General features: G+C 35.0%; 1 protein-coding gene across 8 annotated transcripts in view; it reads left to right on the top strand.

The window, feature by feature from the left end:
• Positions 1 to 13510, top strand: part of SYT14 (synaptotagmin 14) — an 89220-nt gene that overhangs the window by 50002 nt on the left and 25708 nt on the right. For all 8 annotated transcript variants that reach the window (XM_064414336.1, XM_064414335.1, XM_064414334.1 and 5 more), the window contains 2 exons: positions 7697 to 7965; positions 9795 to 10244. In XM_064414336.1, the coding sequence (XP_064270406.1) occupies positions 7697 to 7965; positions 9795 to 10244 (719 nt within the window). The remainder of the gene's footprint in view (positions 1 to 7696; positions 7966 to 9794; positions 10245 to 13510) is intronic.

Raw genomic sequence — 13510 nt, 5'->3', positions numbered from 1 at the left:
GTCACATGTTGTTTTATTTTCCCATTCCTCCACCTTTCTTCCTCTGTCATTTTGGCTTTGTTATTTTACCTGTTTGTAATTTTTCATTCCTGCTTGCATCTTGTCTGTTCTTTATTTCTCTCTTTCCACTTTCTCATTTTCTATGCAGATCTACTAAACTTCTCTCCCTTTATTTCTTTTCTTTGGTTATTTGACAACAAATCACTTTTTTTTTTTCCTAAATCACTGCACTACTTTCTCCTTTTGCCTTTTTTTTTTTCCTTATTCCCTGTACCTTTTTTCCCACCCACACGATTTATTTTTTATTTTCTATTCTTTCTCTTCTATTGCAAAGCTGATGATATGGAAAATTATGTGGGGGTATATATATGGGAGGTTTTCATGTTGATGGTGTTATATTTATGGGAATTTTTCATTTTGGTGGTGGTATCCATTTCAAGTGAATTTTAGATTAATAATAATTTTAAAGCTTGAAGTATAAATAAATAAAAAATTAAAAAACAAACAAAACCAAACCCTCAAAACCCAGCACAAGTGGTTAGAGTACTAGTTGTAAAATACTTGGTTTATGTTTTTCTGTTCCACACTTCTCTGAAAGCTTTCTGTGATGAGGAGCACTTCTGAGCTAGATTCACAGCAATCTTTATTATCTTGTTTTCACCCTGTACTTCAGTTCTCCATCTGTAAAATACCAAACCTTTTAACTTGTACTATTATAATACTACCATAATCCACCGTAATATATATTTCATTTATATCTGTGTTAACAGCTATGAGATAGCCAAATTGTGATCGTATATCTAGCTGAAGTAGATGGGCAGAAAATTTAACTCGTGCCCTACTGAAATGGTTCATGCATAATCCTTGTAGTGCTGCTTTGTTAGCGACTCACTCCAACAGAGAATCCTTTGCAGTCAAAAATGTTTTGAAAACAAGGCAGAGGAATCAAACTTTGCGTTCCTATTCTGTAAGCAATTCTTGATGCAAAGTATCTTTTATGGTTAATTTTCACCTGTTTCTATTTTTTAGTAATAAATAGAAAGCTTCAATGGTAGGGAATTTTACACTCTTTTTTTTTTTTCATTGCAAAATACAGCTACCTGGGTAAAGGTTTTTTTAAGAAACCATGAAGTTACTGCATTTTAAGTTGCAGAAGGAGTTTTCAATAAGAGAGTAGTTTTATTTGACGTCAAGTAAAAGTGTGGGAAAAAGAGTGCTGGAATTCTGATGGTTAAGTTCTGTAAGTATTGTATATTCTGCTGAATGCATATTGTGTATATCAGTAAATTAAGATCTTGAAAGGGGAATTTTGTGTCACTTAGAAAACTTTGTATTTTTTTATTTTTGTCAAATATAAAACCAAGTGTGCCTGAAATTAGATGCAAAAACATTAAAATGCTCAAGAAAATTATCCATGCAGCATATTAATTTTGCTTTCTAATCATGCTTTGTTTCCTCATTTGAGGCTGAACAGAGTGAGAGCAGGAACATTACAGGAATATTAGCTGTGTGTTACAATACTTCACTGGGAATTGATTTTAGACCTCTGTGGGGTCTTTTTCACCTTTTCAGCACTTCATTGCTGCTCAACTTCTGTGCTTAATACCACAGCTGTAGTAGAATTAAACTGGACTGGAATTTGAGCTTTAATTTAAGGTGATAACTGTACTCAAAAGAAGTATAGGAATGACAGGAAAATATTTCCTAAGCCCACATCCTGCTGCTACTGTTTAGAGGTATGAGGGAGGTGCTGCTCTGCACATACTGGTGAGAAATTGGGGTTCTCCGGGGCCTGGGATGCTTTATAGTGGAGGGAGTTTCAAAGATTTTAGCTGTTAAGCTCTAGATTTCCCTAAAGCATGCATAAATGCTGGTGAGAGAGCTGAATTTGGGAGAATTTTCACAGAGATGATAAAAGGCATTTCCTTGTCACCAAGATGCTCCTAAGATTTCAAAGCTGGTTGTCAATCACCCTCAGCAAGCAGGACTTCTAGCATATTTTAAAAGAGGGAAGAATAAATAAAAGGAAGATTCTGTGAATTAATTTAGCTTATTACCTTTTTGGAAGTGATCTTTTTCTAACAATTTTGATAACTTGGAAAAAACAGCGAGCAGAGGTGCATAGGAATACCTGTTCATTTATTAAGTTAGCCAACATAGTAATCTGAAAAGTAAAGGAAAGTTGGCTGCTTATAAAAATAGTAAAAGTGTAGCCAGCATCTAAATGGAAAGGAAAATACATTTTTCTACCTGAATGGCATACTTCTTACATATGCTTTACCTAAAGAAATATAATTATGGAAGGGAAAGAAAACTATTTCACTTCTTAAAGATCACAGCTTTCAAAAAGCTTTAGAGCTGGAAGGGGTCTCAGAAAACAAGAGGTTTTAAAAGTTAAAAAAAGAAGAAGTGTTCTGGGGCTTGATATGTTGACATTCATGTCAATAAAAGATTAAAAATGTTGACCCATTAGATTTTAGCATTATTTAGATGTATTCTATTTAAGCATTATTTATATGTATTCTGGACAACTGAAAAGTAGAAATATAGAACCAGGTAGCAGAACTCCTTCCTATTCCAATTAATATCAATGCTGTATAAGGAACCAGAGAATGATACTTAAATTGAAAACAAATTAATTCAATAGATGGCAATGTATAATTTTCATTGAAAGACGACCAAAATATTTGGGAAGGAAACAAAAGAATGTCTTTGACAGCTAGTTCACAATAATGCTTTTAATAATGTATTTGTAGTTAAAATGTAATAAATGGCGCTAATTTTGGAAAGAGATTTTTTTTTCACTAGTGCTGGGCTTTTCTGTATTTCTCTGTAAAACAGACCATAAATTCTTACAAATAAGAAGTGCTTTAGTAAGTACAGAGAGCAAGGAATAAATTTCTTTTTTAAGGAAACAAAACGCAGCTGTAATTCTACAGGCTCGAGATGTAAACAGACACAGTAAAGAAAAATACTATGTGTGTTTCAGTTGGTCTTAGACCTTTCTTGTGGGAGAAAATTGAAGTTTTAAGGACTGAACATAAAGATAATTCTATAATTTTAAATTAATTTTATTTAAAAAGCAAAAGTGAACCTTTTTTATTGCATGAATGACCAGTACATTAGCTTGAGAGAGTGAGGAAAATGCAGTGCTAAAAGCTTCACATGACATCAGGTGTAAATGACAGCAATGCTGTTTTGATTTCCATAGGTCTGGGAGTAAGCTCATAGTGTATGGAATTTTCTAAATACTAGGAAACAGAGTTATCTATTACTGGGAAAAAACCCCAGTCAAACAAATACTATACTTTTTCTTGTTTATGGTGAATTGTCTAATGTAGAAGATAGTTCAGCTGTGAATAGAAGTCTAAAATGTGGCAAATGCAAGAGGAAAGCAAATGCAAAAACAATGAATTTGTTTTCTGTTGTCCACAATGATCACACCACTCCTATATTCCCCTTTTTTCATTAAGCATGACTCATGCCTTAACTCTTTTGGAAAAGAAATAGAATAATGCCTAAGTAATTTGTTGTTCTGTGAAATAATTTGAGTTTTGTCCTCACAAAAATGCATGTAAGCTTTTAATTTTAAAGGAAGCAGAGGCCTGAGATTTCATTCAATATTCAGTGTTTGTATTTATACTCCCTGTAATGTGGGGTAATTCAGTCAACATAATATTTTTGGATGGTAGAAAAGTTCAAACATAAAAATTCCATTTGGACTGTCTGTGCTGCCTATCAGAAATCTCTAAGGGTATTTAATCATTCAGAATAAGAAAGGTTTCTTTAATTTTTAAACATGTATTTCATTTTATGTTTTATTTAAATTGTCTTAACATTTACATAGAACCCCTTGAAGGCTTGAAAACTTGAAATTTACGTTTTATTAAAAAATAAATAATTATGTAGCAGAGTGTAAGCGGAGATATATTAGAGAAAGGAAAGGTACCATTGAAGTATGAAGATATTCTGACAATTACAAAATATGACTTGCAAAAATTACTGGTTTATGAAGTGATTATTTATTTTAAAGGAACTGGAAGCCAGATTCCAATAGGGGTGTTGTGATACTGTTGCCTCCTACAACAGTGTGAATTTTTAAAGAAGTAGTGAAACTCGAAGCTGCAGAAGTGTAGTTAGTGATGGCTTATGAGATAGGAGAATTAAAGGCACAAGGGTAGTTTCTTTTCCCATGTTAAGAGATGGGTGTTCTTGGAATGAGTCAGGAAGTATGGACTGAGGGAAACTGGGTTGGTGCTACTGCTGTGGACCTCTGGGAAAAATTATTATGATAGGAAAGTCTAAATGCTGTAAACATGGGAAAAGGACATCACCGGCTGCATGGCGAGATGTGCAGCCTAGCATGGTCCATGAGAGACCAGAACAGAGAGGAGAAATGAGCAGCTTTGGAAGAAGCAATTTCAAGTGGTAACTCAAAACTGAAAGCATTTCTTCTGGTGAACTTCTGCATCTTTAAACTTTGATTCCCTGCCAGCAAAATGACTGAAAAATTTTTGGATTTTCTCATAGTTACCAATTGTATGTTCCAGGAATGCTCAGTTTGGCCTAGGTTGCTGTGTCAGATCTAACTTGTGAGTCTCTTGAGGTTGATGGCAAGGTATGTATCATCCCCCTTTGATTTGCAATCTGTCCTATAGAGGCGTGTAAACAAATTTAGTTTTACTCATATCATGGGAATGCCAAGTATTTTCACATACTTTGGGTGGAGAACTGAATGTAAGGTTCTGTCTTTCTATTCTTCTTTCTTTCTATTTGTCTTTTCTCTGTTATGCCATTTTCTGGCTGGTAGGAGCCTCAGACTAAATGTGATTCGATTTCTCCGTGATTGTATCTTACTTCCACTTTTGGGACATATGCTGGCTTGTTTTTTTTACCCTATCTAGTCCAAGGTGATGTGGTTATATAATATGATTAGTTTAATTTACAAATGAATTTACAAAATGTATTTTCTATGTGATTTGAAACTTGCATAGAAGCAATGCAATGATTGATTTTAGATTTTCAGTGTACCCATTTGCTTGTAACTCTTTAGCAGATGTTATTAGCCACATTCAGCGGTCTTTGGGAGGTATTCTTTGGCTTTGTCACAGTACAGAAGTATGCATAGCTGTGTCTGAAACTTACACCTTAAATAAAATGTACAAGGTATGTAACACACAGGGGTTTCATGTGCAAATATGCACACACTTCAGGTCATTTTGCCTTTCAGCTCCAAATGTTTTTCTCCAATACAATTAGTGATAAGCCAGCAAGCACTAGCAGTGGTTTTGTACTTTAAACTTTGATACATATGCAAAATTTTTTTAGACAGATTGTCACTACCTCTAAGTAATTTTTAAGGAAAATACCCAGGATCAGATATTTAGTATTGCTGTATTCACTACTGTCTGTGCTATCATTTGGCTTTGATATCATCAGTCATTAGAATGTCTCGATGGAATTCAAATCTTCATGGTTTTCAAAGAACCGTAACAAAAAAATTTCATTTTATTGCATCATTTACTGTGGGGCGGGGGAAATTAAAATGAGACAGTTTCATCTTGAGAATTAATTTGAAAACTTTGATATATTTTTTAATAGAGAAAGCTGTTGTTCAAAACCAATTTATAACTCTCTAGACAGAGGTGTCTCCAGATTTTTAATCCCAGATACTTGTATTAAGAATTTACATGCTATTTAAGTTTGTTAAACTGAAATTTGAAAAACATGTAGTTAAAATCTGCCCCAGTGTTTTAGCTTTTTCTGAGATTTTTGAATCATAGCTGGTTAATAAGAATTTTGTCTTCACTTCTTCCATGCCTACATTAAAAGCATCTTTTCTGTCACACAGCCTGTACAGTTTTCCCATAGGGACATATAATAGAGTTCATCAAAGTGAAAAAAGTGAGTCATACAGTCATTTATTTACTCATGTAAGACAATAATGGTGTTGATAACTACCTGGACACACTTTCATTTCATTAGACTATGGAAAAACTGGGTGTTAAAAATTCTTAAAACACTTGATGACAAGTGAACAGAAAGAAACTCGGGGCTACTAGGTGGTTACTCATTTAATGCTGTTTGTTGCCTTTTGGCAACAATGAGAAGAAATGCTATTTTTCTGAATTTTCTAGAATATTTTACTATATAGATTATGACAAGGAAGTTTTCATGGTATAGGCAGTCAAATGATACACTTCTTTATTTTATTATTATTAAAATATCAGTTTAGATCCTATGTCTATCTGGTTTCATGGGTATGAGTTGTCTAATATTCATAGGTGAGGTTTTATGTTTATCTGCTAGACAGATGACTACAATTCAAGTATAGTATTCCCTGCTGTCTGTTTTGTTTTCCAGCCCTATGGGACTGGATTTTCAAGAGTTAGTAGCACTGGCTCACTAACAGCAGAAGACCTTTTGCAGGAGTGCTGAAACAGTATTTTGGTATCACTCTAAATGGCAGGCTGGCTCTGATGGGTTTATCAGAGATGAGTGTTCTGATGAGTTCCTGACAGTGGTTTCATCTTGTAGGAATGTTTTAATTACTTTTTTGTCATGGTTATTTTAAAAGCGGTTGAATTAGAGAAGAGCCCTGCATTCCCCAGTTAATACTTTCTTTAACTTTCTTGTTTGGTAGGTTTTTCTGTGAGTGAAATGGTATGTTTGACACCAGAAAACATTTTTGTTTTGAAATTTTTATGTATAAGATAATTCTTTATGTCAGTGGCATTGAAATCTTCATTGAAACTGCTACAGAAAATGTAAACGAAATATGAGGCAGTTCTTTACCTGTCCTTGATATTCCTTTCATTTCAGCTGCTGCACACCTTGCTGTCTTTTCCCAACTCTGTTCAACTGTGTAATGCTGCATAGTAAAATATAAGATAAAAAATTGAAATGTAATTATTTTGAGTTAACTTTCTGTGTCTGTAGCCATGCATCAGGTTTAATTTCTGAGATGTATAACCACATTTGTATCTATCTATCTAGTGTGAAAAGCAAAGATGGTCAGCATCAAGTGTTCATCCCAAGCACAAGATTGCTCATGATCCTTTTTCCACTGTCTTTAGTGACTAGAGGTAGTGTGTCACTTCCAGACATTGGATACATACCCTTTAGTTGCCCTTAACAAGTAGTAAGGAATCTGAGACATTGCTTCACTTTTTAAATTCACTGGTGAGCAGAGTTCATTTGTGTGAAAGGTTGTCTTTTTTAGTACCTTACTTGTCTTCAGAGTTTAATTTAGTATCTCCTTAGTGGGCAGCTGCATGGGAGGTAATCAGCTTGATATCATGGCTTTAGGGAGTGCATTTTGTTTCCATAATTGGTCTCCATTCCATCTGCACAGAATCTGAATTAAGATATCCAATGGTTTTTGCAAGGTAAGCATCCCTGAAATTCAAGCCTTGAATTTTTGTCATGTCATATCCGTGCTATATTTATTTACATGTGGTTTGCACAATCTATTCTGACTAAACACTTAAAACTTTGCTTTTATCTAAATTTCTTTCATCTGAGAGATCATTCATTTCCGTTTTCAACAATTTTTTTTTAAATGTAAAGTTAAAAAAAAAAAGACATACATAGATTTTTAAATTCTCTGTCCAGGCATTTAGATTTGCATTTTCCACAGAACTGTTTGAACAATGAATAATCAGAAAGTAAGCAAAGCATTTTCACTTATTCTCAGCAAACTGCATTCAGAGGATGAGAAGAACACCTCCGCTGGATGAACTACAGCCGCCTCCGTACCAGGATGACAGTGGCTCTCCTCATCTTTCCTGTACGCCTTCCGAAGTCGGAGACAGCAAATGTGAATATTCCCAGTGTAGCAACAGCCCAAGATGTTCATATAAGTGCCCAAGTGAGGGAAGCACAGGACATGAAATAGAAAGCTTTCATAACAAAGGATATGAAGAGGATGTTCCGAGCGATAGCACAGCAGTTCTAAGTCCAGAGGTAAATTAAAATAGTTGAGCATGGTGAAGCACTTTAATCTAAAGATCAATGCCAGTTATACAGGCACTAATACTCCTGCTCATTTCATTTAAAAAAAAAAGTAGTTTGTCAGAAAATAGGACAGTAGGATTTCAGATTGTTCAGATTGCTGTAGTTATCTTTGTGGCACCTTAGCTTTCAAACCAGCTCCCAGTAAGAGTGAAATATTTTTGAACCATTTTAAACTAGTCAGAAAATTGCATCAAACTGTAAGGAATGTAGTCAAAATTCTTCCACATGATTTTTCAGACAACTCAAATAAAAGTTAGTTAATGCTTTTTCAAACTGAACATCCCATAATGTAAAATAAGTTTTATAAAAAAAAATTACAAAGGTTTTCTTTTCAATTGTTGATGTTGTATAGTGATTTGGACCACTTAATGTTCCTATTTTTCTGCTATAAATTGTAATGATATATATGTATTTTTTTCTGTGAAGAAACCATCTTTTTGACATGTATTTCATTGAAATGCCTTTAGCAACCAGTTACTGCACTGACATCTATGGGTGAAGTCTAATTAGTGATGCCATGTGCAGAAGAAGCTCTTTTGGTACAAATTTGTCTTTTGTTGCCACCAGAAGTTTTGAAGTGTGTGTTAGAGCTCAGCCCTGATGTTTGTGTCTAAGCAGCACTGTTGGTAAGTGGATGATGTGTACCTGGGTATTGGTGCAAGGTCTGGAAGGTCCAGCTGCAAGGCCTTCCCATTTTGTGTCACTCCAGTTGATAATGTAAGCATACTCAGTAAGAGCTGAGAATGCTGCCAATGTTTTTTGATAGCCACTCAAAGCTTTGGGTGTGAAGCCTTTAGAAGAATGTATTCCCACAGCTATCTGGCAGCCAGGTTAAAATAAGAACATTTCTTAGCCAAAAGGCTTTGTCTTGGCATCTCTTTGTTCATGTAAACAAGCTTATCTTTGATAATGTGAAGACACACTTGAAATACCTTTGTTTTTCATACTTGGATGAGCAGTGAGTTGACCTGTACTTGTAAATATTTTCTGTTTCAGTATCCCTATCCAACTGGCTGTTGTAACTTTATAGGGGATCAGTAGTTTATTCAAAATTTGAAGTGACAACAAACCATCTGAATTTTAAGTTGAAAATACAATTTTAGGACTGATATGATTTACAGAGAGTTTGGAAGATGAGTTCAAAACAGATGCATCTTCTACAGTTCCAGTAACATTTAATTAATAAAGCCATGATAGCAACATCTTTGGCCATAGCAGAGGAGTTGGAACTAAAAGATCCTTAAGGTCCCAAAATTTTCTGTTTCTATGTTTCTGTGATAATTTTTGGCATATTCATATAACTCTTGCGGACTGCATCAGGAGCTGTGTGTGCAAGGTTTGTAATTCCTATATTCTTTGTTGGCATCTCACTGTGCTCTCAATCATTAGCTGTCTCTTCAAACAATTTAATAGGTGAACTTTAAAGTACATGTGTAAAATACGTGAAATAAGGTGGTTTTATCTTGCAACAAATGTATATACTTTTTAACATGTGAGGCACAGAAGAAGAGATCATTGCAGCTTAATTCAATCTGAGTTCAGACTGGTTGGCTCCTGGCTTTTGGTGGCTATTGGCCAGGTGAAGTCTTGATTTCATCTTGACTGCCAGCCAACCATCTCCTTGAGCTTTCAGTGCTTAATACCCTTGTTTAGGAAATGAACAGAAAGATCATAGTGCCTTCGTATTGTCTGGAGTAAACCATAATTTCCATGCCAGATTTAAAAATAGAATACAATAAATAAATAAATAATTGGGGTTTTTTTCTCTTCTTCTTCAGGATATGTCAGCTCGAGGATCATCTTCACAGCTTCCTAAACCTTTTGATCCTGAGCCAGTAGCTAAATATGGCACACTGGATGTGACTTTTGACTATGACTCACAGGAACAGAAGCTTTTGGTGACAGTGACAGCTGTCACAGACATTCCAACATACAGCAGGACAGGTGGAAGCTCGTGGCAAGTACACCTAGTTCTTCTCCCTATAAAGAAGCAGAGAGCAAAAACCAGCATCCAGCGGGGACCGTGCCCTGTCTTCACAGAGACATTCAAATTTAATCACGTTGAGTCTGAGATGATTGGGAATTATGCAGTTCGCTTTCGACTGTACAGCGTACGGCGCATGAAAAAGGAGAGGATTGTGGGAGAAAAGATTTTTTACTTGACAAAATTGAATCTTCAAGGGAAGATGTCAGTGCCAGTGATACTGGAACCTTCTTACAGTCTGCCTGTAAGTATTAAATGAGGCAGAATAAGAATGCAGTGAGATACAGTGTCCTGAATTCTGAATAAGAATAGTGTGTGTATTTATAGAGTCATCACATCCACTCAGTTTTTTGAACAATCATAGCACTGCATTAGCACAATGAAAATTTCCTTAGAGCTTCTATAAGTATGTTCACTTTCCACCTGCAAAAGCTGGCCCTATTTTTCCTTTTAATTACTTACAAATTTCCAGTCCATAAACAGCGATATAGTGGTGAATGTATGTTTCCTTGCATATAGATATGTATATGTATATAATAGTATTATCTTTACCACCTGCAGCACTTCTATTTAAAAAAAAAAAACAACATACTATAGTGGGAAAAAAAAGTAGCTATACTAGCGAATGTCCTCCATCTGTTGCAATTAAGTCTTGCTTGAAAATAGGTATTTTCCTTGAAAGAAGGAAAGATGAAAAAGAAGAATTTTGAGAGTATAAAGCAATTTTTAATAACTTCACGTTAGAACCTTGGAAATAATTCATTTCTGGTTCAGTCTGAAGTGAAAAGTAGTTGAAACTGAAAAGGATTTTTTTTGAAAAAACGTCCTACCTATCTGATGAAGAAAATTATTTTTGTACCCCCAAATAATATTTATAATAAAACAAAGCAAGAGTAATTAAGGATAAACATAGGTATCATTATCAATTAACACAGAAGATCACTAAACTGGCAGTGATCACCATCTTCTTTTTTGTTTTTGTAAGAATTTAAGTATGCTTTTGTCCAGAAAGAGAGTGTTTGTCATGTTGTGGTCTGGGCATCCTAGACTAGGATTGCTTGAGTGTTCCTTGCTTGAGAGTTGCATGTGTGCTATATTACAGATATATTGTGGGAGGAAAAAATTATTATCAAGGACATCCATATTTGGTCATTGTATGCATTTTGTGGTTTGTTTTTTTTAACAGTTGATAAAAGAAAAAGGGAGAAGAGAAAGAAAGGAAACTAATTTTTTAGGTGAAACAAAGCAATTAATTTGTTCTGCACTTTGAAAAACTAGTTCGGATTGATCAAAATGGCATTTCTGGTGAACATGAGTATTGCTAAAGACACAAAATAAAAGGCTGTTGTATTTAATGACTGAAAATATACTTATTAGTAAAAGCTGAGGTTAAATCATGGATCTGGTGGAGGCTCAACTGACAATAGAGCAGATTCCTCATGGTTCCTTAAGAAGCGCACATTGCTCTAGTGTGAGGATTAAATGGTTCACCTCTCTAGAGCAAATTTTCTTAGTGAAAAGTTTGCTAGTTTCACAGCTTGGGAAAAAGCACCCCATGACCCAAAACATTGAATATTCTAAAGCACTTGCTTAATGTGTGTGTTTTCCATAGGTTTGTGTATAAAATTTACTAAAATCAGTGGAAAAGGACAGTGAATGGGCTGTGTGTGTAATTGATTGGCGTATCCCACATGTGCACTGGTTATTCTTCAGTATTGTCTTCTTGAAGTTTTGTGATAGGCAGAATAAAAACAAGTCCCATGAGGCATGAAAGATGATAAAGTTATTCCTTATTTTCTATTGTGGTAAGACATGGTGTGTCAGCATTTTTCGCTTCTCAGTTTTTGGGGCTGGAACAAGAATAAGGAATATTGGTAGAAAGTGAAGGGACCTTTCAGAGTTTGTTATTGTAACAGGATTTAAGCAGCTCTACCTGTTCCTGGAAAGGATCCTTCAGAGTCGTGATAGTTTAAATGAGAGTCAATAGTCTTCCAGAACTATGCAAAACAATTTTTAAACGTTTGGGAATTCATTAGTTTCTGAGTTTATAGGTATTTTTATCTTATCATTTATAGCCAATATAATACTTTTTTCAGTGAGCAGGTTTATTGCAGGATTTAACATCTATTTGTTTTGCAAGAGTGTTAAAATTCATTGTGTTTTTAGGATGTATGACTGGAAGTGAGGGGCATCCTTGGCTCTTGAGCTCAAGCCCTGGTTACTCAAAACAGCCAGGTCATCTTTATCACAAAATTGTGAATTTTTATCTGAAAACATCAGGTTGTTTTGTTTGCAACCTGAATCTTTCATGGCCAAGTTATTAGCATTTGTTCTTCTGCCAGCATTGGCCTTGAGCTTAATTAGTTCCTACCCTTCTCAGGTGTTTGCCTCTGGGTATATTTATACACATTGATTGTATTCCTTTTTAACTGTCCTTTTGCTAGAATAAACTGACAGTCTGTATGTACAACTAATCATAAGTGTCAGGCAGGAGTCATTTAACAGGAAAAGGTAAGTGCTGTTTGAATTTGGAGATATCCACTTGCTCAAGGATATTAGTAATTATAAGATCCATGTTGAGGCACATTCTACATTCAGGATTAAATTTGCCTTGTTCAGTTGCAGAGGGTTTTGTTGCTGAGAAGTGTTTATATGTGACAGCTTTTTTATGAAGATATTTCTTGGACACATGACAGGTGTCCTATTTTTTCAACTGCTTCTCATTATGTAGATTTTATATATTAAATATACCTTCTGTCACTGAAACTTCCTAATCCATTGAATATCTATGCTAATGTCTTCTGCAGAAATGTATTTTATTTCCTTCTGTCTGTGTCTGATATTATATTAATGTATTTTATTAGCTAATCCTATGCCTTCTCATTGTATAAGAACAGTTTGTATCCTGTGAAGTTCGGTATTTTTTCAGTGATACCTCAAAGCTGTACACAAAGGAATCTGGCTAAAGGTAGATCAGCAAGTCCAGTGCCTTTCAAACATAGTGACAGGTTGACATGAATGGGGCTTGCAAGTCTCTGGTTATTGTTAAAATGTCAACAAATGAATGTCATGGTGAAGACATGATACTAGTATGTTCCTTAAATAGGTTTCAAAGCTATACATGGCTTCAAATTTGCAAATATATTCACAAAATATTGTTTTCACCCAAGATTTCACCCTGCTTCTCTCCTTCCCACATTTTGTGTAATGTCTTGCATTAGCAGCTATTATCCCCAGTCCCGTTGCCATTTGTCTTTAACAGCCCTGTGTTGCTGCAGTTCTCCCACGTAACAGGGAATTCCTCCTCAGCCCCCTTATTTATCACACGTTTTCTCCCGAGTTCAGGGAGAATGAGGATGAAGCAGTGAAACCAATATGAGTTGGGCAGAATGCAACTGTTAGCTGAGACTGTGTCCCTTTAAGATTTAATAGAAATTGTCCATTGCATCAAATGTTTAATAGCAGAGGTGTATGTACATTGTGGTTTTGTCAGAGTGTAGTTTGTGTAGG

This window comes from Passer domesticus, chromosome 3 (assembly GCF_036417665.1).
Source record: "Passer domesticus isolate bPasDom1 chromosome 3, bPasDom1.hap1, whole genome shotgun sequence".
Classification (NCBI taxonomy): Eukaryota; Metazoa; Chordata; class Aves; order Passeriformes; family Passeridae; genus Passer; species Passer domesticus.
Note: the sequence above shows the minus strand (reverse complement) of the source record. Positions and strands in the feature narration are given on the sequence as shown.